At 39.5% G+C, this 26,098-nt stretch overlaps 1 protein-coding gene across 3 annotated transcripts in view; it reads right to left on the bottom strand.

The window, feature by feature from the left end:
* Positions 1-2,179: 2,179 nt before the first annotated feature.
* IMMT (inner membrane mitochondrial protein) overlaps positions 2,180-26,098 on the bottom strand; it is a 40,165-nt gene continuing 16,246 nt past the window's right edge. Inside the window, exons 4-15 of one of the 3 annotated variants that reach the window (XM_043917804.1) lie at positions 24,486-24,597; positions 21,981-22,082; positions 21,524-21,619; positions 18,758-18,894; positions 14,595-14,698; positions 13,221-13,356; positions 12,543-12,672; positions 11,118-11,132; positions 9,580-9,803; positions 5,824-5,955; positions 4,440-4,569; positions 2,180-3,133 (exon numbers count right to left, since the gene is read on the bottom strand). In XM_043917804.1, the coding sequence (XP_043773739.1) occupies positions 2,520-3,133; positions 4,440-4,569; positions 5,824-5,955; positions 9,580-9,803; positions 11,118-11,132; positions 12,543-12,672; positions 13,221-13,356; positions 14,595-14,698; positions 18,758-18,894; positions 21,524-21,619; positions 21,981-22,082; positions 24,486-24,597 (1,932 nt within the window). In that variant the 3' untranslated portion in view covers positions 2,180-2,519. Of the gene's footprint in view, positions 3,134-4,439; positions 4,570-5,823; positions 5,956-9,579; positions 9,804-11,117; positions 11,133-12,542; positions 12,673-13,220; positions 13,357-14,594; positions 14,699-18,757; positions 18,895-21,523; positions 21,620-21,980; positions 22,119-24,485; positions 24,598-26,098 lie in introns of all 3 variants that reach the window. The other 2 variants (XM_043917803.1, XM_043917802.1) reach the window with 2 other exon arrangements.

Consider the following 26,098-nt stretch of genomic DNA (forward strand, 5'->3'; position numbering starts at 1 on the left):
AGGTATATCTTTCCTTTTCTCCTTTGCCTTTCACTTCTCTTCTTTTCTTAGCTATTTGTAAGGCCTCATCAGATGACCTTTTTGCATTTCTTTTTCTTGGGGACGGTCTTGATCACTGCCTTCTGTACAATGTCATGAACCTCTGTCCATAGTTCTTCACACATTCTATCTGCTCTAATCCCTTGAATCTATTTGTCACTTCCACTGGATAATCAGAAGGAATTTAAGGTCATACCTGAATGGTCTAGTGGTTTTCCCTACTTTCTTCAATTTAAGTCTGAATTTGGCAATAAGGAGGAGTTCATCATCTGAGCCACAGTCAGTTCCTGGTCTTGTTTTTGCTGACTATATAGAGGTTCTCCATCATTGGCTGCAAAGAATATAATCAATCTGATTTTGCTATTGACCATCTGGTGATGGTGATGTCCATGTGTAAAGTCTCTTGTGTTGTTGGAAGAGGGTGTTTGCTATGACCAGTGTGTTCTCTTGGCAAAACTGTTAGCCTTTGACCTGCTTCATTTTGTACCCCAAGGCCAAATCTGCCTGTTACTCCAGGTATTTTTTCTTACTTTTGCATTCCAGTTCCTGTAATGAAGAGGACATCTTTTTTGGGTGTTAGTTCTAGAAGGTCTTGTAGGTCTTCATAGAACCATTCAACTTCAACTTCTTCAACATTACTGGTCTGGGCACAGACTTGGATTACTGTGATATTGAATGGTTTGCCTTGGAAACGAACAGAGATCATTCTGTCATTTTTGAGACTGCATCCAAGTACTGCATTTTGGACTCTTGTTGACTATGAGGTCTACTCCATTTCTTCTTGCCCACAGTAGTAGATACAATGGTCATCTGAGTTAAATTCACCCATTCCATTCCATTTTAGTTCACTGATTCCTAAAATGTTGATGTTCACTCTTGCCATCTCCTGTTTGACCACTTCCAATTTGCCTTGATTCATGGACCGAACATTCCAGGTTCCTATGCAATATTGCTCTTCACAGCATTGAACTTTACTTCCATCACCCCGTTACATAAACAACTGAGTGTTGTTTTTGCTTTGGCTCCCTCTTCATTCTTTCTGGAGTTATTTCTCCATTCTTCTCCAGTAGCATACTGGACACCTACTGACCTGGGGAGTTCATCTTTCAGTGTCATACCTTTTTGCCTTTTCATACTGTTCATGTAACAATCATCAGCTGGTATACTCCTGCAGAAATATATAATCAACTGTCTCCTTTTTTCATGATTTCCAGGTATGTTGCTCAGATTAAAATGCCTCTTCAATAATCTGTTTATGAAAACAAGCCTCCACAAAATTATGATTTTGGAAAAAATGTTGACAGTAATTTCATGAAATGAAAAATAAAAGATAAAACATTTGTTAATGCTTATCGACTAGCAAATTGTTCTGGTCTTCAGAGAAGCAAGGTAAGCAAGTTCTCCGGGTTTTACAGCAATCCAGTTCAAATCCCTTTAAGATTCCAGGCTCACCACCCCACTTCATTGGAGAGATTCACAGTCTACACACCAGATAGGAGCAAGGGTAGCTACCAGAGTGTCAGAACTCAGAGCCAGGAACTCTTCTGAGGGCTGTGCCATTACTTTGTGGGTAGAGAAGAGACCCACATTTCTCTAATACCACAGACCAGAACAGAGTACATCACAGTAGAAAAGAGGGACTTCCCTGGTGGTCCAGTGCCTAAGACGCCACGTTCCCAACGCAGGGAACCCGGGTTCGATCCTGGGTCAAGGAATAAGATCCCACATGCCCCAACTAAGAGTTTGTGTGACACAACTAAAGATCCCACATGTCACAACCAAGACCTGGCGCAGCCAAATAAATGATGCTAACAATAAAAAAGAAGCAGTGGTTCCAGAAACTGTTTCAGGTATACATGCACATAAGGGTGTGTGTGAATGTATTGCGCCCCAGTGTGAAACACAGTTTTTCCCTGTGGAAGCAATCAAAGTTTGGGATACATACTGTTTCTAGTGCCTTCGAATCACTGGAATGATATATTTCTAATTATAAATATATTGCCATTTTGGCTTATCTATATAACCCAACTCACAGCCTAGAAACTGAGCACCCAAGGAGTTCCTACTTCTGCTGTTGCTGCTGCTTAAGGAAATGTTTTATGTACACAACAAACCAGAAATGGTACTGTTTGAAACACGATGAGCTACTCAGTTGTCATCTTTTTATTTTATTCAGTTTGCTCCAAGGGCAAAATCAATAGTAATAGTGATCACAAACATTATTTTGACTGGCTCACCAGCCTGATCAGTAAAACCTGAAAAACAGAAAATGTTACACAAGTTGCAAATAAAATACTCCTGGAGTTGACTGACATGATAGCAAGTGGAAATAATATAAATGCAACAGGTGTTAACATTTGGAACAGTACTTGTAACTTTCTCACTTCTAGACAATTCTAAGACCCTGTTGCAAACCCTTCAGGTATTACTGCTGATTTCCTCTGATATATAACATGACTTTACGGGACTCTTCCTAGGCCTTACTCCTGTTGCACTTGAGTGGTTCCTATCCCTACAGCACTGGCATATGCTGTCAGGATCTCCACTATCTGCTTAGTTTCTAGGGTCATTCGGGCTTCCTTCAGCCAGTCCTGGGCCACTCGTCTGGACTCCCCTTTCAGCTGATTGACAAACTTTGCTGCCAGCTCCAGGTCACCGTGCTCAATGCAATAGGAGGCATATGACAGTAGCTTAAATGTATTTGTATCCTCGGGGCAGAGCTCTGCTGGTGGCTTCAGCTGCTGAGGTGGGAACAGGAGCAGGGACTGTAAGTAGGAGAGGAAGTACTGGTATAAGCTATTTCTGGTCTCATCGATCATGGCTACCCTGCGGGCCAGTTTCTGGACAGCATAGAAACGGACTCTAAGGGTCTCTTCACTGTATACCCCACGGGTCAGGGACTCTGGAGGGAGGGCCGCGGTTAGCGCCTGGGCAAATTCACTATCGGAGCAGCTGACTCGGATGGCCTCAACTGCACTGCCCAGGGGAACCGTGGGCAGGTCTGCAGACGCCGTCTTCATGCGGTACCTCAAGGCTTCCACTGAGAGCCAGAGCTGGTGCACTTTTCGGGCCTCCTCCTCAGCAACTGCATGACCTACAGAAAAAGACAAGAGACTGTTTTCTCCACCTGACTACATGTCCTCATACATGCAGAGAACTGATGCACCTTCAACAAGCTGAGTCCACAAAAGGGGAAGATGGGGCTGGACAGAGCCTCTTGCTTCTGGTGCAGTCTTTCCTAGCTGGCCTCTTCACCTGAGGCCACGAGGCAAGACATACTTGGCTGAGGACGTGGTGGTGGTTTTTTTGTACAAATTTTCATCACAATTTTATTTGTAATCACTGGAAACAACCCAATGTCCATCAGTGGTTGAGGACTTGTTTTGACTACAGCCCTGGAGGAAGCAGGGCAGATGGAGGTACACAAGTGAGTCTCCCTTCCCTCTCCCTGTAACATCTGGGACAATGCATGGTATCTAATTCAGATATGTTTATCTCCAGAAATGTTTGAGAAAAAAACGTAACTCTTAATCTAGGCTAAGACGTCTATTAAGGCCATCAGAAACTTCCTGCAAAGGAACGGAAGGCTACTGGATCCTGAAATTTCATGAGTACTCAGTTTGTTCTACTAATCTGACAAAACAAGGTCCATCACACCCCAAAGAAGCCCATTTCATTAATATCTTACTGTCAGGACATTTCCCTCTCAGTGTGGCCCATGGGGGCTTCAGTGTAACTACTGTCCGTCTGGTGGGTGGAACAGCAAGTCACCCCCAGCTAACCCTGTGACTGCAGGGCTGGAGATGGGTCAGCAGAGCCTTGAGGCCACAACACTGACCTTCTCTCCACTCAGCGCATGGGACACAACCAACGTGTGTAGGGTAAACTGCCACGTAAATGGTGACCTCATGCTGGTCACATAATGAGTATAACTGCAAGGTATTTAGGTTTAAGTTTTAGATTCCTTAAGTTTTAGGCTTCCCTGGTGGCTCGGATGGTAAAGAATCTGCCTGCAATGCGGGAAACCTGGGTTCGATCCCTGGGTCAGGAAGATCACCTGGAGGAGGGCATGGCAACCCACTCCAGTATTCTTGCCTGGAGAATCCATGGACAGATAAGCCTGGTAGGCTACAGGCCATGGGGTCACAAAGGGTTGGACACGACTCAGTGACCAACACTGTTAACTTTTAGATTCCTTTAAGTTTCCTCTCACAACTCTGTAATCCAAACTTAACCAAACCTGAGGCTAATTTTCTAAGAAATTGATAAAACTTATTAGAGTGATTTTGTCATCTTCATTCCCTAATGTCAATGCAGGTACACCATTATCCTCGTAACGAGAATTTACTCTAAGAAGTAGGGCTGAATGAAGTCAGCTGTAAGAGGTTCCACATGCTTACTCTGAACGGCCTGCTCGATTCCTCTCAGTCTGGCATAGGCAGTGTTTATATCCAGAGTGAAGTTGTCAACCTGCTCCTGACTGAGCCGACGAAACTGTAACTCTTGTTCAGCAAGCTTCTCAGACAGGTCCTGAAATTATAAACAGTTGACAAAAAAGTGACGCTTCCTCCACGTGTGTCACTTACTGGGCCACTAAGTCTTCCAACAACTGCTACGTTCAAAAGCAAAGAGGGCCTTTATCTCAAAACAGGTGGCATGAAACTCCTACACTGTGTGTCCAGTTTCAAAAATTTCTTAAAGCTTATATCTGATGTTTAACCTTAATCTTCTACAAATTGACTGGTGGAACCTAATATTAGAGGAAGAAGACCAGAAAGAAGAAGTCTACTAAAATGAGAAAATGACAACTTTAGAAAATAAAGTAACTACATAGCTACCCATATTTACAATGAATTCAGTATTTTCTACTTTGAGTTCATTTTTTTCTCAGAAAAATACTCAACTAATAGAATTTAAAGTAATACACCTTTTCCTATTGGCATAAATCTCAATTTTCCAGAAGCTTTCCTTACTTAGAAAACCTCATTCCCTTCTTGTGAGACAAGATAACAAGTTAATGTATTATAAACGGCCTGAGTAGAAACTAATTATGAAAGGTATCCTCATGATTTGCTGTATTTCCAAACTTCACCTCTCTGGGATGTTTCCTCAGACATAAGAATCTGAGAACTACTACGTAATCCACAGTTTGTGGAGATAAAGCAGGAAATACATGTGTCAAGTATCATCACCTACATACCTGAAACTCCTGTACCAATACTCCTTAAAGCTTTGAAGTCTCCAAATGACTAGGACATAGATATAAAACATATATCTGATCAGTAACACGCAGGTACACCTTAATGTAAAAAGGAGCAGATTTGCAAATATACAAAAGCCCACCACTTCACGCACCCACCCCTCAACCAGGACTTCCCTGGTGGTCTAGTGGTTAAGAATCTGCCTTGCAATGCTGGGCACTAGGGTTTGATCCCTGGTTGGGGAACTAAGATCCCACATGCGGGATCTTAGCAACTAAGGAGCAACTAAGTCCGCTCGCCACAACTGCTGAGCCTGCACACCACAACTAGAGTCTGTGAGCCTCACAAAGATCCCACATGCCGCAACTAAGACCCAACGCAGTCAAATCAATGAATATTTACAAGACAAAAAAGCTCCCCCCTCCCCTGCACTCCACGATGGGTACCGTTAGAAACTTTTCCCCATGCTTCCACACCTCATATGAAAGGACGTGGAGCACGTGAGATGAAAGCAGAGACTGTTTATAACATAAATGGGAAAAGAAGGCTGAAGAGGAAACGATGCTTTACAACAGGTCCTCACCTGCTCAAACTCAAACTTCAGTTCCTGCTCTTGGACCCTAAGGACGTCTCGTAAGTGATCCGTGTGGGCAGCAGCCTGCCGGCGAAGCTGGGTTCTCATTTCATTCTCCATGGCGTCTCTGACTTCCTCTACCTGTGAAGCCAAGCACAGTAATGAGGAGTTCTCAAATCTGCACAGATGCTTAAGCAAACGAGAAAGACTAGTAACAACGATGATGGCAGCCTCTTGGTCTGGAACCCCTATGATAGGCAGTGAACGTGAACACACTGTTTACTTCGAATGCTAATATGAATCAGAAAGCTAAGTGTTGGAAAGCGACTCAAATAAGGTCACACAGCTATGTCACATGGCTATGGCAAGATCAGATTCCAAACAGGGGCTTCTTTGACCCCTCCCCCTCAAACTTGTGTTTCTTCCATATCACCAGGCTGCCTCCTAAACAAACACTGTCATCTCTTGAATCACAAACTCCCTTGGGAATTAAGAAATCCAAGCTCATAGAAAAAACAACTATAAAGATTTGAGATCAAACACAGTCACTACAACCATCCGTGTGCCCTCAAGGAAATTATTCATCTTCTGTCTCCATTTTCTCCTCTGTGAATAATAATGCCTACCATGCAGAAGTGTTAAGAAAATTAACTAATATCTGGCAGTTACTGAACACAATCTCTCTCAACAAAGAAGTGTAAGTGTTAGTCACTCAGTCATGCCCAACTCTTTGCGACCCCATGGACTGCAGCCCACCAGGCCCCTGTGTCCATGAGATTTTCCAGGCAAGGATACTGGAGTGGGTTGCCATTTCCTTCTCCACTCAACAAAGAAAGCTGCTCTGAAACTGCTGGTTTTCATATGAATTTAGATTCACACAGGCCAAATCATGGCAAAACTGAAAAGTCTATCAAGTCTGGTTTAACAATTAGACATCGCTCATGCTACAAATTACTTAACACTAATTACCTGGAATTCATAACTTAATTTTTCTCAGAAACAATATAGTTAATGAATCCATTCAGTCAATGTGTAAATATTTATAAAGTGCCAGTCCTGTGCCAGGTACTGCCCGCTATAAGTGTGAATGAAATGGTGCTCAAGGCAGACAAACTTCTTGCACTATTGCCAAGGTATACATTTCAAGAGAGGAATGAGTGACATCTCAGACTGTGATACTTGTTTTTAAGAAAATAAATAGGGCAACAGACAAAAAAGTAATACAGATGCTCTACTTTAGAGGGAAGGGAATAGGAACGGGAGGCTGTTGGTCAGTTGCTCAGTTATGTCCAACTCTTTGCAACCCCATGGACTGCAGCACGCCAGGCCTCCCTGTCCATCACCAACTCACAGGGTTTGCTCAAACTCATGTCCATTAAGTTGGTGATGCCATCCAACCATCTCATCCTCTACTACCCTCTTCTCCTTCTGCCTTCAAACAGATGTAGTCAAGGCACCAAAACAACATCAACAAAAAAACTCAGGGAACCTGTGAAATAAAACAAATAAGGGAAGCCTGGCTCACAGCAAACAAGACTGAGATCAAGGGCTTTTCAGGTATAAGTTACAAATTTGGATTTTATATTAAATGCAGTGGGCAGTCTGTGGAGAATTTTCAGCAGCACAGTGTCTGATTGAGAATATATTTTATAAATAAAGACCACCTGCCTGTGTAAACAAAGAAAGATGGGTATGCAAACAGGGAACCTGTCAAGAAGACAATGTGGACTAAGGTAGTGGTCACTGAGACTAGTGGAGAGATTGGGGATTTACTTTTTTTTTTTTAAATAAAAAGTTTTACTGGAGAAAAATAGAACCACCACATACACAGGGAAAAGAGCACAAAAATTCAACTGATACAGAACTGAAAGTCACAACTACCCAATGTTGTTTGCGATTACTCTTCAATTTCTTAAATGGCTTCCCTCAATATTTTAAATAGCCTTGCCAATTTTTTTCAGCTGAAATAGCATCAAGTTTTCAAAAAATTAAGAGCCTCAGCGAAGGGACCAGCTTTTAAGATAACAAAGGTGAAAAAAAAAAAAAAACAAAGGTGACACTAAGAGTCTCCTAATAGAACCAATTCTACTGAAAATTTCCTGAAGCAGATAACTACTGAGTCTTGTAGAACAGTAGCTCAGAGACCATCAGGGATTAGTTAGAACACTGACTCAGACGGTCCAGTATGCAGAGAGGGCAAACAAAAAAGCTGCATTTCCCTGTCAGATGAATTCACGTAAGAAAACCAAGGAGGTGCTAAGAAAATACAGGCAATGGCTGCTCAAAATAACTAAGGCGGCATTCTAAATACCACATATCATTAGACAACAGTGTGTAAAGTGATGCAATTAGAAAACAGGCAACTTAAAAAAAAATATGGTCACAGGTATTGAGAACTCAAGGAAACAATCAATAGCAAACACAAGAGCTGAAAGTCTTCTCAGCTGAGGGTTGAAAGTGAAAGTGAAGTCGCTCTGTGGTATCCGACTCTTTGCGACCCCGTGGACTGTAGCCCACCAGGCTCCTCTGTCCATGGGATTCTCCAGGCAAGGATACTGGAATGGGTTGCCATTTCCTTCTCCAGGGATTTACTCTTGCTGCAGAGCTTGGTAGACTCTCAGTGGCCTGAATGCGAAAGTTGATGGAGGAACAACTAACTGAGCACGATTTCTAGCTTGATCAACTGAGTGCACGGAGATTTATTTAGAGAGAAACAAGCTGAGGGGCTGGAAAACAGGTTGCACAGAATCAAGAAATTCATTTTGAACCTGAAATGACTACTGAAAATCCAGCTGGAATCATCAAGTCAGCCCAAGAAACCAAGGCAGAGGTCAGAGCCTGCAAAATAAATGTCAGTGACATTGGCCACAGGACTAGCTAAGAGCACCTGGAAGTAGCAAGATGGATAAAAGGTTTTAGGACAATGCGAATGCATGCAGATATTTGATAGGCTGAGCAACAGAGGCCAAAGAGTGTCAGCAAGGTGGGGGAAGGGCCGGCAGAGTGTGGTATCTGGGAGTCTAAGGAAGAAAGCACTTTTAGGAGTAAGTGGTCAGCTGTGCAGCTGAGAACACCCGAAGGTAGAATGAGTAGCGAGGATCCTAATCAGTCAGCAGACACCTCTTTAATACACAATGTGCACAGGCAGAAGACCACAGCTATTTCATCCACGCTTAACTACCAACCACTCAGAAACACTCACAGAGAAAAATATTCTCAAAGTCCAACAGGGACTCCTGGGCTTCCCAGGTGGCTCAGTGGTAAAGAACTGGCCTGCCAATGCACGAGACATGGGTTCGATCCCTGGATCGGGAATATCCCCTAAAGAAAGAAATGGCAACCCACTCCAGTATTCTTGCCTGGGAAAACCCATGGACAGTGGAGCCTGGCAGGCTATATATAGTCCCTGGGACAATATATAGTCACAAGAACCGGACACAACTGAGTGACTAAACCACAGAAACTCTTTCAACACTGATTAAGGGGCTGAAAGGCTCCACTGGGAAAAGACAAGCTAGATAACCCTGGATGCTCGCACCTCGCTGCTTTCTGGCACTTCCACATCTGCTCCACATAAAGGCTCGCTGTGAGACCCGTCCTTCCCTAGAAGTTCTGACAAGGGCAAGGGCAGAAGCTCCACTCAAAGGTGGGCTGGCCTAATTGACAGCTAGTATTCTGAAGTCAGTGACTGCTGCTATTATTTTTTCGAAGTAGGTGATCAAGCTAGATTCACATAAATATGGTTAACTGCACTCATTTCTTCACCTTTCTGTCCTGTTCAGCCTGTATCTCACTTCTGTGATGCTCTAATGCTTTTGCCACTGCAGAGTCAAACGCCCGCTTTTCCTCCAGCTTCTGTTTCTCCAAGGCTAAGGCGATGTGCTGCTTCTCTGTGGCTTTCTGTTCGGCCAGTGCTCTGTTCAGCTGGTCAATGCGGCGATGCGCATGAGCAATCAGGGCGTTCAGGTCATCGGCAGACAGCTTGTCAGCTAAACCAAACCACATGAAAATGTCAATGATGTCACCCAAATCATACATCCAAGTAACTTGCCTCAACTGTCTGCAATTTAATTTCCACAGCTAGAAAGAAAAGGCAAGAGGAGCTGACATTTCCTAAGAGATACAGAGGCTGCAGTATAATCAGAAATGCACAGCTCATGGCCAACAACTAGATATTTTCAATTCGAAGCAAAACTGTTCAGGGAGGCCTTCAAGTGTAGAATCACTTTTTTTCCAGTAACCCAAATTAGTAGTACTTCCAATCTAACCTAATAATAAACTGGTTTTATAACTCAATATAATTTTGTCTCTCAGGACAAGCTTACATACACAATCATTTTCTTTCAAGCATAACAGGAATCCAAATAAAGATTCTTTTCTGCTAAAACTTGACTCAAATTCAAATTCTCTCAGACTTTTCCCTAATCAGAGCTTTGTACTTTTTCTTACACAGGTAATATAATCCAGAACAGTCATCTGCAGCCAGAGCTGTCCATCAGAATCATTTTTAGAGCTTTTCAAAATAATCATACTCAAAGATTCGGACTCTCATTTTTTTTTCTTTCCCAATCTCACACTCCACAAGTGTTCTGAGATATTACCACAGGATAAGAATTACGGCTATAACAGCAAAATAAAGAATATGGGAAATACCATATGACAAATGACGCAATTCCACAATTAAGTAGATCAAAAAGCAAAAAAAGAATAAGAGATTTATAGACCAATTTCAATATGTGTAGCTCCTTTAGATATTGATTTGATCAAAAAGAACTAAAAAAAAACTCATTCTATAAAGTGGGGATATCTGAACTCTGAAGCAACATTTGATAACACAAAGAACTGCTATTGAGCGTGACAATGGTTTGGTGATAACATTAAAAAATACAGAAAGTTTTTACAAGTGAAAGAATAGGATTTGCTTCAACATAAGCTGGGGGAATAAATGAGACAAAACCAGCCAGGTGTTGGTAATGGCCAAAGTTGGGAGACAGGTCCACAGGAGTTCATTACAATTTTCTTCTTAGTTTTTAATGTTTGAAATTTTATAAAATAAAAATTTAAAATATATATCTTCACATATATCACATCTACAGGTTGCCAATCACATGGTAAAAACATTTTTGTTCCTGAGAACATATGGATGACAAAATTATCCAAATTAGATTTATGGCATGCAACATAATTCTACTTTATATTAATTTTGATAGTTTAGTATGAGAATCACAGGCAAAATAAAGACTTGAGCCTTTTTAAGACTTAAAACACAAGTCTTTAAACATAAGATACATGTAACTACTCACCTAGATCAGAAATACCTACAAAGGAAAAGAACAACGGTTTGAGAAAAAGAAAGTACATGTATCAGTTATTAATCATTGCACAGAAATATCCAAAAGAAAACAAGAAGGAACCAGAAGCCAGTAATAGAAAAAGCACATTTTAGTATTGAAAAGCAAAATGATGAGTGTATTTCCTAAAAAAACTTTTAAAGGATCATAAAACAATATAAATCAAGGTAAATTCTAACATTTCAGAAAATCAGAGTCAATGACATTCAAAGTAGTTGGTTTCTGGGGACTCATCTCTTTTTGTAAAGCAATCAACTATATTTTTACACGGAAACTACAATTCTCGTTTATTCCCCCACTTCACATTAGCTCGCAGGCTATTTCAGGAAGTCACAGTCCATTAAGTCAACCACTTAATCTGGTTCTCAACCAAAGAAATAGGGAGCTGACCCAATGCTGCAGGAAGAACGGGCAAAGATGGACAAGGTAAATAATTGTCTCAACCTATAACCAGACTGAACTCTGTGTATTTCTCCACTTAATCCTTTCATACAAATCCTGATTTTATTTTCTGCTTTGACGAGAAACTGCTATCTATCTCCCTCTTAAGTGAGTCAACCACATGAAAAAAAACTAACTTCATGTCTGAGTTATTTTTTGACAGCCTTGATTCTACTTCGTGGCATTAAATCGTCCTGGTTGGCCCTGAAGCTGTTAAAATCCCTGCACTGGCTATTACCTGAGCTACTCAGACCAGCCTTGGTTCTGTGATGCAACTTCGACACCTTCACCCCAGAGAGGCCTGTATCACTAGTTCTTCAAATGCTACCTGACGTTCAGTTTCTAAAAGATGCTGGCATTTAGGGAGTACTATTTTGATCTTGTTGAGACTCCAGATCTCTGTGATTTCAGGCGCGCAGCTCTTCATGCAGGTGTGACTACTCCCTGCAGTTAAGATGTGTAATTGTTTAGCCACCAAATTCCCTGTAATCTGAGCTATTTGCAAGCTGAAGGCCACACAACCTGAAATTCCCTTTTCACCTAACATCCCAGGTGAGTTCTCAATTAGGCTTGTCACAGAGAAGTCACAAGGTATGCCTTATGTAATTCATTATGAATATTTTTAAAGTGCCAAGGGTTTTCAATAATTTTATATATAATAGGCAAATAGAGTCAAGGTTAAAATGTCACTTCACTCCCTAAGATTCCAAATTACACTGGGTGGAATTTGTGTTCACCATTGCTAAACTGGGTGTGTCACCTGTCACAGGTATGACTGAAATAAAATGCTGAAAACACTACACTGCACACGAGATAAAATAATGCATGTCAGAGGGGGTTAGACTAGAGAATGGAGCTGACAAGTTTAGATCAGATGATCAGTTGTTTTAAAAAAAACCTGAAAAAGTAAAATACCAGCACTTCAGTTGCACTTACTCATCCCCTTCCACCCCGGCAAGACTTCTGGAGTAATACTGTCCAGCTCTCGTTTAAAGTCGTCCCGGGCTTGGACCACGAGCTCATGATACTGAGACACGACCTTAGCCTCAGATTGAGCTGCCTGAACCTGAACAAATACAAGGGGTATGTGGTTAAAATGAACAAAAAATACCATAAACATTCCAAAAAATATAAGTCATATTCATGTATTTATTTACATTTGGTTGTGACTATATAAGTAATACACAGAAAGAAATCCAAAGGTCAGAGAAAGGAATGTAAGTCTTGTCTTTGTTTCCGTCTAATTCTGTTCAAATGCCATGGATAAGCCCTTTCCCATCTTCTTAGGCCACTGTCCCTCTTTCTCTGGGTCATGGAAAAACTAACCACACAGATCAGAAGTGCAGACAAAAGAGACGCTACAAAATGGAAATTTCCATACGCAGTAATGACCATAAGCAAACACTTACCTATTATAAAATGTATCAACAATACTGAACAATCCACTTCATGGCCAAAGCAAGTTTCTAAAATTAGTAACAACTAATATTCTTTTCCAGGGGAAGGAAGAAAGATGACAGGACTCTTAGTATTTTCCTGAATTCTTAAAAACCCCTTGACAAAACAACTATATCAAAAAATAAAAAATACTTATAAAAGACCTGAAAAACACACCTTTTGGACCACATTATCCAGATCAACTATCATGTTGTGAAGCTTCCCCTCTGCAGCGGTTATATGAGATTTGGCCCCAGCAACCTCTTCTTTCTTTGCATTTTCAATTACACTTTTCATCTTCTCTAACTCTTCTCTGGAAACCAATAAAACAAAGGTTTAGTATTAATCCTTGTCAACTTGATTAAAAAAACTGAAATCAATACAAGTTACAATTAAGTCTATGAAACATTTAATTTGAAACAACTACTCAATGCTTTTTCACACTTAACAGGCAGAGAAGTTTTCCTCACCAACAACTGAAAACACCTCGGTTTTTTAGCACCTCAAGCTAGATTTAAAGAGTGGACCAGATGAGTAGCATGGTATACAGGAAAAGACATAGGCTTCAGAACCAGGCAGACCTGGATTTAGCTCCCAGACCAGCCTGTCCTTTGTTGCTCACCCTGGCATAGGGATTAGAAGTAATTCATGAGCAGTACTTTGCACAGTATCTGCTACATCGAGAGCACTCAATAAACGGTAGCTTTTGCAAGGATTAGGTTGATTCCCTTGCCAATGAGAGCTTGAGGAAGACAAAGGCAAGGGAGCAAGTCGCAGAGCTCACTGAGCAGACAGCTGGGTCTTCAGGAGCCCTCTCGATTGAGGCTGGATAGACTATAGTCTACGAACCACCAACACAGAACTCAGAGCCCTGACTCATGGTCTACTGATGTGATGAACATCATGCTGTCAATCTCCTAAAAGACATGCTGGCTTTATCAGAAAGCTTCCCTTTCTCTATCAATTATAAATATTACATTAAGACAACAAATTTTTCAATCATAACAATTCCACAATGTTGATGAGAACCCCTTTTCAAATACAGGTTCCTATTGACAGAGATTGAACTTATATTTGGTTTGCTTGCTTGATTCTAGTTTTAGCCAGCTTTCAGGAATCAAGGTCAAGGTAGCATAAAACTAGACCTATTATATGCTAACTACTTTGGTAGTTAAGGCAAAGAGAGTGTGACACACTCCTTAAATTCTGTTAAAACTGCTCAAGCCATCCCAGAAAAACCTTGAAATAATGGCAGAATCTCTGTAAACTACAGAGACATATCACCTAAGTAATACTGCAGAGAAAAACTGCTTTTTATACAACAAGATTGTTTACGTTAAGTTTCTTCCAAAATTTATTTTGGCCAGATTATATATTTTATTCTCTCTCTTCCTTTTAAATTTTCATGTTCCTAATACCAAACTACAGTGCAGGTAGAGAAGGGAAGGGTTTCTCTGCCTCCTCTTTCTATGTAGACAGTACAAAGAAAACAGAGCCAAAAGAAAGCCAGCAGGAGGCCCCAATTACTTGTCACAGTCCATGAGTAATTACTTGGCTTTGAGAAGGGCATCAGCAGCCTCATCTACTGCCTTTCTGCGCTCCTTCAACGCGCCCTCCACGGTGCGCCACTGAGCTGACTTCTTGTCACCTGCAACCTAAACAAAAAGCTTTAGTTACGAACACATGAATAACTACTGGTACTGTCACAATAACATGACTAAATACAGAAAGTCAAAGGTTAAAAAAGTATATATAACATTTCTCCCAAACAGGAACTCTTAATCTAATGCTCATGAGAGGTTCAAAGAAGTCCTTGAATCATCTCCCATCAACCAACCCACCAAAACTGTAAGAGTGTGTTCCAGTGCACAAACATGCTCTAAGGATAGATAATATTTTTACTCGATTCTCAAAAGGAGATATGAAGCAGAAAAGATGAATAAGAACAACAACTTGTCATGAACTCTCTGCTGATTAAACCTTTCTTCAACGAAGCACCAGTACTTAAAATTTTCTTACTTGCAGGTCTACTGAAATATTAATAATAGAACGTTTACACACTTGTGGGATCTCTACTCCTCCAAAACACTACCCCAAAGAATGACTCTCCATAATCTTTAAGAAGAAAATCAAGTCTTGTCAAGAACCCCACTCCACCTTGAGTTGGTTTTACACAATGTGGACTTTATGTAAATGTCTCCCTTGGAAATTCCTTGCGCAGGTTCAACATTTTTTGCTCTAGCATTGGAACTGACTGCCACCTTCTTCAGAGCTGGCTCCTATTTAGAGCATATATCATACCAAAAACAAAAACCATCTCTAGCAGAATAATCACACTCTGTGCAGCAAGATGCTCACACAAGAGATGTGTGAGAACCCTTGCAACTGAAGGCATGGCACAGATGAGTCCAGCTTCCATCCTGCCCCTCACTCTGCATCATATAAACAATGAGCAGAATGCTATTTGCAACTGTTTCAACTCTTTAAAACTACTTTTAAAATTAGTTAATACTTATTTTAAATGACCTTTCTTTCTCCCTTTCCTTTTGCCAAGTAGATATAGCTTAAAGTAGTATATTATGTGTAGATACGAAAAAAAAACCACCTTAGGGCTTACCTTCAAAGTACAGCTGACCCTTTAACAACACAGGTCTAAACTGCATGGGACCACTTATACGAAGATCTTTTTTTAGCAGAGTACTACACAGTCCATAGCTGGCTCAATCCTCAGATGCGGAAGGGCCAATTATGGGACTTGAGCATCCCTTAATTGTGGTATCCCTAGCAGATACTGGACCCAATCCCCTGTACATACTGACAGGTGACTATACACTATACCAGGACCTTGGTGAAAAACAGGAACATATTAAATTACCGAAAATAAAATATTTATTGTCAAGGAAAAAAATGACTACAGTAGTCCAGTAATTATAGTTCACAAGTCACCAAAGAGAGTGACTGCAAGGGCTGCTGCACACCCAAAACATGAGTGCCCTCTGAATTAGGTGTCATGGGCCTTGGATAACCAACCTGTATTTTCCCCTGTCAGAAACACAAGTGGTTTTGCCTCTGCAGCCCTAGGCATGCTACTTGAAGGGGAAGAGGACTCAGTAATGTCTCTGCTTTGGATCATTCACAAGCAATTCTCAACCTTATGTTCCCCCTGACATTAAGTGTGATCTTGATTTTAAAGGTACATTCGTTATCAACAGAAAGTTTAAACAACCAAGTTCCTTATGGAGGGTTAACCTTGCCACTGGACCATTGTGGCAGTCTGAGGAAGCCTCTCTGAATAACATTTTTAAATGCTTAAAATGAAACTACAAGATTACAGAGGAGCCCAATTACACTGAAATTTGATTTAAAAAAAATATGTATTTTTAAATTCTGTGACACACAAACCAAGGTCTAGTGGCAGGACTAATAAATACCCTAATCTAGAAGTAGTGATGGGCATAAATGATATTTCAACAGTCTGTAAGTACCACAATGTGACAGGAAAATCCTTGTGCTCTCTCTTGCTAATAAAGTTATGACTGCTACTAACACTACGGCTCTTGTTGTCAATATTCATAAATGAAGGAAAAGCTTCTGAGGCTAGAGAAAATAAAGATATTTTCCATCCAAGTTTAATGAGCCCCTGAATTCTACCCACAGACTTGACCTGAGGTTAAGAACTTTTAGAAGAAATACTTGGTACTTTCTTTTTTACCTTTTTATCACACTTTTGAACTTTTTATGTTTTACATAGATTGTGGTAAAGTAACAAAACAAAGTATTTCATGGTGCAAATAATCAAGTTGAGGTTTAGGTAAACTACCACTCTAGCCATCCTGCAAAATAAAATATATCAAGAAAGCATGCTGGGGCTTCCCTGGTGGTCCAGTGGTTAAGAATCCACCTGCCAATGCAGGGACACAGGTTCGATCCCTGGTCTGGGAAGATCTCACATGCCTTGGAACAAGTAAGCCCGTGAGCCACAACTACTGAGCCTGTGCTCCAGAGCCCAGGAGCTACCAACTACTGAGCCCCTGGTGCTGTAACTACTGAAGCCCACACGCCCTAGAGCCCAGGATCTACGACAAGAGAAGCCCACACACCACAACTATAGTGCAGGCCCTGCTTGCCACAACTAGAGAAAAGCCCGCACAGCAAGGAAGACCTAGCACAGCCAAAAATAGATAAATTTTTTCAATTACCAAAAAAAAAAAAAGAAAGGATGCTGGTTTGGGCCATGTCAGTATCTTGTCATGTGCAAAAAATTTTACAAGACCTTACTGTATACTGTTACAAGACCTTGACATTATATTAGGATAACTCTTCATAACTAACCCAAATAGACTCATGAATCATGTAAGTGTCAATGACATATCTGGGGGCCAAAATGTGTCTCCCTCTACTTGTAAAGATCCAAAGATAAGCTGTCCTATAAAATAGACACCAGATTCCCCCACGATCCCCTGGTCCAACTGTTTACAGGCACTGCCTTTTAGAAAGTAACTCAGTATATATTATAGAGTGAGCCCACATGCACCTACAGCTTTTTACTAGAAGAAACAGAGTTGGCATCAATTTTTAACATTCCAAAACTTGTGCTCATACATTTTTCTGGATTATTTTGTTAACACCAGCTAACTATGCCTATTCTGGTTAACTTCTACTATAAGGTATCCTTTAGTTGTAAAATCTTAATTATAATAGATTTTGTACTGTTCAAACCACATGCACCACATGTTATATGTTCAGTGGGGAGAGGAAATACCCTCTTATGTATAGCCTTCCACCAAAGTAGTATCATGGACATTTTAAAGCTTCTAATTACTGTCCTTCTAAAAGAACTCACTTGGGTTCAAACTCAATTTCCTGATATCATGCAACTTCAAGCTTTCTCACATGTGTAAAATCAGTATATTAAATATTCCCTGTGTGGTTTCTTAGAATGAACTCTAAGATTTAAGCTTTCTTCTTGGACTTTAAATAAAATAGAATCTTCTTTTAATTTTTCCAAGGTTGTAGTTACTTGGCTGTTTGCATCAGAAGTATAATTTAACTGCTTTGCGATGTATGTGCATATGCCTAAAGCACTGTAAAGTGTATTTAACTTTTTAAAAAAACCTCAGTCATGGTGGCAAAAGAACTTTACTGATGATGCAGAATCCCGATCCCTGAGATTTATTAGGTTCTCTACTTTATTTTATTCTTTAAATGACTTGATGTCAAGATGCATTTTTATACATTGAATAACTAAATGTAATAAAGGAAATTTACTAAGTCTCAGTATTACATTTTAATTAGTGTTACTTTATTCTTTGAAGTGTACAATGTAAAGTAAATAATCAGCATAAGCATTTAAAGTAGCTAGTGTTTTGGGAACCCTGGGATCTCTGTATTACTTCTTACAACTGTGTATCTATCTCAAAGTATCTCATAAAAAAGTATATTTTAAAAAATGGTTGGCAATTTTAAAGCACACACACAAAAAACCCAAACAACAAATACATTCAAGCAGTATTAAAACATTCTCATGTTACACCACATCATGGTTGTGAGATAAAGCACCATATATAAAATTCATTAAAAAGAACATTTCAAGTTTTCTTTTCTTTTTTCATTTTGCTTTGTTTTTCTAAAACGACAATCATTCTAGTTTGCTTTCACTTAGTGAGAGAAAGCCCAACCTAGGAGAAGAATCACGTATAACATTCTTGGCCCACCTCAGAATCATCCATGGCTGCTTTCAGTATGTTCGCGTGGGCAGTGACAGCCTGCACCGCAGCATTCTGAGCCACAATAGCCTGCTGAGTGATGCAGGCGGTCTGGCTCAGAGTATCTTCTAAGCTCTTAGCTAATGCTGAAGTTAAAAAAAAAAAAGTTAAAGACCAGATCCTTCCCCACCAATTACTTTAATCTTTCCCCTCTTTACCTGTTGAGTCCTGTGTCACATTTCCCCCCAAAATGAACAAACAAAATACAGTTTTAGAGAATCAAAGTTACACTTAAAAGTATGATAAAATTATTGAATCCAGGGACTTCCCTGGTAGTCCACTGGAGGGGGCACAGGTTTGATCCCTGGTCAGGGAACTAGATCCCACATGCTGCAACTAAGACCCAGTGTAGCCAAATAAATTTTCTTAAAAAATTTATTGAATCTAGATGATCAACCTATGGGGGTTATTATACTATTTTTACCTTTATGTATATCTGAATTTTTCCAAAATAAAACATGTCTGGGGTTTTCTATACACAAGGGAAAATCACAACAGGAAAGACAAATGTATGAAAGGATTGAAAGTCACTTAAATAAGTTAGTACATAGTTTAGAAAATAATCCAAAAAATTCTGTGAAAGCAATTATAACTACAATGAACAGCAAAAGGATAAACATGAAGATATAAAACAGGATGTCAAAATCAACAAATGTGGGGGAGGGGAGTAAGAAAACAGGTCTTTTAGAATGTGTTTGAGCTTATATCACTATCAGCCTAACACAAGTACATATAGTAATGGGCTAACATACTTGAAAATCTTGGTAACCAAAAATCAAAAAAACACGCCACAGATTCACAAACACCAAAAAAAAAAAAAAAGGAATTCAAGCATAATACAAATAAAAACCATCAAAACACAAAAGAGAACAAAGGAAGAAAGAAACAGTACATTAACTGGAAAATAAGGTTTAACATGGAGATAAATACATATACATCAGTAATTACATTAAGTGTCAACAGACTGACTAATCCTAACAAAAACAGAGAGTGAAAAAAAAAACAAAACAAAAACAGAGAGTGGCAGTACAATGAGAATTCTGCTCACCACAACTAGAGAATAGCCCACATGCAGCAACAAAGGCCCAGCACCTAGAGGGGTGGGATGGGGAGGGAGGGAGGAGGGATGTTCAAGTGGGAGGGGACATGGGCAAACCTATGGCTGATTCATACTGATGTTTGGTAGGAACCAATGCATTATTTTAAAGCAATTATCCTTCAATTAAAATTAAATAAATTAAAAAAAAAAAAAAAGACCCAGCATAGCCAAAAAAAAAAAGAGTTATAGATTGGATATTAAAACAAGAATCTACAATATGCTGCCTATAAAGACCCACTTCAGGGTGAAAGATACACACAGACCGAAAGTGAAGGGACGGGAATGGAAAAAGATATTTTCATTTCATGTGAATGGAAACAAGAAAGCAACAGTAGCAATATTCATATCAGATGAAACAAACTTTAAAACAAAGGCCATAAAGAAGGACAAAGATGGACACTATCTAATGATAAAAGGATCAATAGAAAAAGAGGATATTATACTCATTAATATATATGCACTCAATACAGGAAAACCTAAATATATAAAAGAAATACTAACATACATAAAGGGAGAATCTGATGCAAGTACACTAACAGCAGGAGACTATAACACCTCACTGCCATTAATGAACAGAATCCTACAGACAGAAAATCAGTAAGGCAACAGACACTGTAAATGACACAGTAAAACAGACTTAATTGATATCAATAGGACATCACATCCAAAAAATCAGAATACACATTGTTCTCAAGCATGCATGGAACATTCTCTAGGATAGACTACATAACTGCACACAAAACAAGCCCAACAAATGTGCTTATACCGGCCCATCTACTCTTTACACAACTTTAACAAACTAGCTTCCTAGGAATAAGACAGAACTAGCAAATTGAAGGAAACCAAGAACCACTAAAGGCAGAAAGACAAACAGAAATAAATGGAGAGAAGACAAAAAAAACAAAAAAACCACCTACAAACAGCTGTCATAAGAGTTTAAAACTAACAAATTTCAGTCCAGCAAAAAACTACATGCACACTACCTCCAGGGACATCAATATACTGCAGCATTATACAATAAACTATGTTCCTTCCATGTGCCTTAAGGCAGGAAAATACATTTTTAGATAACTCTTATCTTTTTTCTTTAAACCATCAAAAAACCAAATATAAAACTGAAACCTAAAAAGGAATAAGCCTCAGTTGGGTGGAAACCAGCAGTGTGTGGAACATTCCATCTCTCAACAATGTCATATAAGAGGACAATGACACTGAGTCCAGAGGCCAGGTAACAAACTAGAGAAGGAGCCATTTCCAACCTGCACAAATAAATGTGTAAGTGTAACAATTAGAAGACTCTTAGGCAAGTTGCCAAAACATAAATTATTCCCCTTCTGCAAAGTATATAGAATCTTCAGCACTAACCATACTAAAAACAAATGAAGGAAGTACATGTATCACTTGGAATTTACACCAATTTTACACTAAGAATAACCCCTTGTCACCTGGGTAAAAGTGTAGATGGAAAGAACACAAATGATGAAATAAAGGTGAGTAAGAGCAATGCCACTAAAGAAACCACAAACAGCTGACAGATGAGAAACTTGCGCGAAGGTTGAAGAAGAAAGCAACTGAGAGACATGACCCAAGTGCTTAGAAAGCATCCGGTTACATACACTCAATCTTAACTTGTTCTTGCTTCTCTTGTTGGGCAAGCCGTGCTGCAACTTCTTCAGGTGGCCGCTCCCTTACAGAAGTTGAGGATGCTTCCTCTTGCAGCAAAAGTAAATAAGAGGAAATCAAATTTCAGCACAGAATTTCAACAGCTAATGGGGACATAAAAATACCATCATTTGTATTTGCCAGCTATATCAACTTGAGGGCATTTTTGTGATAAAGATTATAAAACCACATCATGACTGAATGATTCCAACATGAAGAAATACAGGGTCAGCTCTAAAGTCCCTTGTTTTCAAAGATTTATTCTCTGAAATATCAAAAATTAGCTAAGCAAGACTGCAGACCTAAAGCCAGTATAAATATGCACTTAAGAGTGTCTAGCAATTGCCTAGACAGTACATAGTTTGATGAACACATCATTTATAAAACCACATGTACAGAGAATTTAACTACCTGAAGTTGCAGGCTTGGGTTTTCCTTCACCAGTTTCAGGGTGATCGGTTTTTACAGGTTCCTCATGCTGAACCACAGGGGCTGGGACCGACAGTGCTTCACCTGCTGCGGAGATAATTTGAGCTGCCTCTGTAGGTGCTATAAATATATGTCACACATGGTATATAGTTTCCTGGGTTAACAGAGAACACACAGGAATCTACTACTACTACTGCCACGTCACATCTGACTCCTTGAAGACACAAATGCTTGTGATGCCACTACTCAAACACACAAATTAGTCAGGGGCTCTGTCCACTGCATAAATCCACAAGCAATGAACAATGGTTGGGAAAGCACAAGAGAAAGGAATCTGGTCAGCATCCATATGCATTCTAACCATTATTCTCAGGCAAGGCGTCTAGTAATAGTACTAAATGGTACTAATACTTAACATGAGAAGGGGGCATAAGATTTACATAACATGTGAAAATAATAACAAAGGGGGGAAAAGGAGCCTATGACGAAGAAAGTAAGCAAAAAAAAGTAACCAAAAACCATTTTTTAACTGCTTTGAAAAATGGCAGAGATGAATGAAGAGGTGTGAAGAAAAACAAGATGGCAAGTTTAAACACAGAGAAAAAAGGTTCACAGCTTAGATGGTGAGTTACAGAACTCAGTCAAAAAACTTATGCCATAGACATATTTTTAAAGAAAGGAAGGTTTAAAAATCAAGAGCCTATAAATTATAAATAAAAGTGTTGATGGAAAGGAAAGTGATTAATTCTGAAGACAGAATAGATGCAGGGGACAATAAAATGGAGAAAAAAGTTTCTTAAATAAATTGAAGGTTCCACTTAAGAATTATAGTTGGATTATCACAAAGCCCGCTACCTGGTCTCCTCGCTCTGTCCTTGTTTCCTTTATCTGTCCTCCACAATAGCCAGTCGGCATATGTGCTTAGTTGCTTGGTCATGCCTGACTCTTTGTGACCCTATGAACTATAGCCTGCTAAGTTCCTCTGTCCATGGGATTTTCCAGGCAAGAATATTGCAGTGAGTAGCCATTCCCTTCTCCAAGGTATCTTCCTGACCCTAAGATCAAACCCAGGTCTCCTACATTGCAGGTGTATTCTTTACCATCTGAGCCACCAGGGAAGCCCACAATAGCCAGTGCCAATACTCTTATTAAAATAAAAGATATCAATCCCCTGACCCATAACCCTCCCAACAGCTTCCCACCTTACTCAGACTAGAAAGCAAAACTCTTACGATGGTCACCAAGAACTGACATGCTGGCTTTCTGCTCCCTCTTTGACCTCATTTGCTGTTCTCCGCTTACTCCAGCCAGCCCAGTTTCATTAACTCCTTGCTAGAACATGCCAACTCTTTGTACTAGCTAATCCTTCCACCTGGATGCTCTTCCCCACCAGTCTTTTACATGACTGACTCACTCATCTCTTTCTGGTCTTTGCCTTCCAGAGGAAACTTTTCCTGCCCACTCCATTTAAAACTGCAATATTCCCTCCCACATTTACCATTTTATGCCATCCTATACATAAATTACTTGTGCATTTATATACAATTTCCCTCCCCTCATCCCACTAAGAAATATGCATAGCTTTTGTATGCTTGTTTTTACTATTTTGTTCATGGCTATAACCTCAGTGCCTAGAAGACATGCACCACTTGGCACAAAAGAGATACTCAGTATTTACTGAATGAAAGGTGATTTCATCAAGGCAGAAGTGACTACAGACAAACAATAAATTCAAATGTATGCTGAACAGGTTGCTGCTGCTAAGTCGCTTCAGTTGTGTCCGACTCTTTGCGACCCCATGGACAGCAGCCCACCAGGCTCCGCCGTCCCTGGGATTCTCCAGGCAAGAACACTGGAGTGGGTTGCCATTTCCTTCTCCAATGCATGAAAGTGAAAAGTGAAAGTGAAGTCGCTCAGTCATGTCCGACTTCATGATCCCATGGGCTGCAGCCTACCAGTCTCCTCCGTCCACGGGATTTTCCAGGCAAGAGTACTGGAGTGGGGTGCCATTGCCTTCTCCGCTGAACAGGTTAGGATGGGTAAATGCTGTAAATTGGTGTGGGATTACTTATAAATCATGAAGACAAAAAAATACCTGCATATCAAAACCTAGATCAAGACACTTCAATCACTAAGACAGAAGAGAGGAGAACGAATTAGTGAACAAATAGAAAAAAGAAGTGGGGAAAGAGAGCAAATCTTAAAATCTAAAGAGAGGGAAAACTAGGAGTCAGAGAAAAGGAAAAAAGTAACTGTTTCAGGCAAGGCCGATTCTTGTTCTTACCAGTACTCAGTAGCTGTTCAAAAACAAAAGCCCCATTCCATATCCCACTCAACCCCAAGAAGACACAAGAGAATATTCCTTCCCCAGGGTGAGGGAAGACTCCTTCATGGGGACAGACTCCCTCACCCTTGACCATGGGTACAAATACATTAAAACAATTTATTTACCCACAATTTTAAAAGAAGGATTCTGAATATAGGTACCTGTTGTTGAAGCTGAAGTATCTCCCTTTTGTTTTTGAGGTTGTGAGGCAGGCTGTTTTGATTCTTTCATTACCTCTGATACACTAGAGATTTTCAGTGGACCAGACTGAATCTTGGAAACGAAAAACATTTAAGGTTTCAGACATAATAGTGTTTTTTAAAAAGGCAGCATACAGTAACTTGTATTATTTAAAAAGTCAAGTTTTTCAAGCTTTTAACATGGGAGTTATCAATAATTCACAATAATGTATTTTATTAACCACAGTAAAAGAACCCATCATACTAGGAAAATGCAGTCCAAAAGTAGTCCATATTTTAATAATAACAAAAACTACTCCTAGGGTAACTAATGTACTTGATATATGACCTTCCCTTTAAATACCATTACTTTTATGTGTACAACACTGAGAAGGCTATTTCCATTCACTTTCTAAATCCAATTATGGTGTCTTCTAAATACATTCAGTTAGAAACAAACATTTTTTTTTAAAAGCTCTGAGTAAAAATAAAAATTCGTTTTCCTTTCTTTAATCTCCAAGATTCATGCACCTGCACTTCCAAGATATATGATGCAATTGTAATGCCTGCTTTCCTCTTTCTTAATAACCACATGCTTTAAGTTTAAAGCACCATTCATGAACAGGATTGTCAAATGATATGCCAGAGAAAACTACTGAGTAACAGAAATATTTTCATTTACTGTCTATGTGGTCTCTCTTTTTGCAAGAACTTGGCGTTGGGACTTGGATATCCTAAGATGACTACTCAACCATAATAGAAATGGTTCTGAATTTTGTCACTACCAGAAATCAGAAATATACCCATTTTCTTATTAAAATTTTATTATTTTTATCTCATGAAATGCATGCTCATTATAACAAGCAAAATAGTATCAAGATAAAGTATTGTTTTATTTAGCCTCTTCATTGCTCCTTCCAGCCTTCTCAGGGAGCCACTACTAATGCCCTGAAATCTATCCTTCCACCCATGAGCTCAGATATATACATATATGCAGTTTTTCATTTCATTAAACAATCTAAAATAGGTAATTCTATATTATACTAATTATCATATAACTTGCTTTTTTTCATTTAGCAACACATTAATATATTTTTTTCATTTAACAACAACTCATTTGCTTCCAGGTTAAGAAATTCTTTTTAGTTGAATAATATCCCAATTTAATTGTATATCCTAATGGAGTTTCAAATTCCGTAATCTGGGTCTCTTATTCCACTATTTATGGACATTCAAACTGTTTCTTGTTCTTTGTTAAGCATTCTTGTCCACAGACAACTGAAAAGCACTAGAGTATGATGTCTGCAGGGTAGTTTGCCCCAAGAAACACTGGGTCAGAGGGCTTGTATATTTTTAAGATATTATCACTTTCACATGAGATTCTAGCAACTCACACTCTCACAATGAACATGTATGTGTACAAATATGATCTATCTGTAGACTTAGTTGTTCTATTTCTCTAATTTCTATTCCTATATCAAAATCTTCTTGTTTATAACAGTAGGATTATAACAAAGTCAGTATCTGGAAAGGCAAGTGTCGTCTGACTCCCTAACCCAACACTTTCAAAATGTCCTTGACCAGCCTTGTACATT

The sequence above is a fragment of the Cervus elaphus genome, chromosome 11 (assembly GCF_910594005.1).
Source record: "Cervus elaphus chromosome 11, mCerEla1.1, whole genome shotgun sequence".
In the NCBI taxonomy this organism is placed as follows: Eukaryota; Metazoa; Chordata; class Mammalia; order Artiodactyla; family Cervidae; genus Cervus; species Cervus elaphus.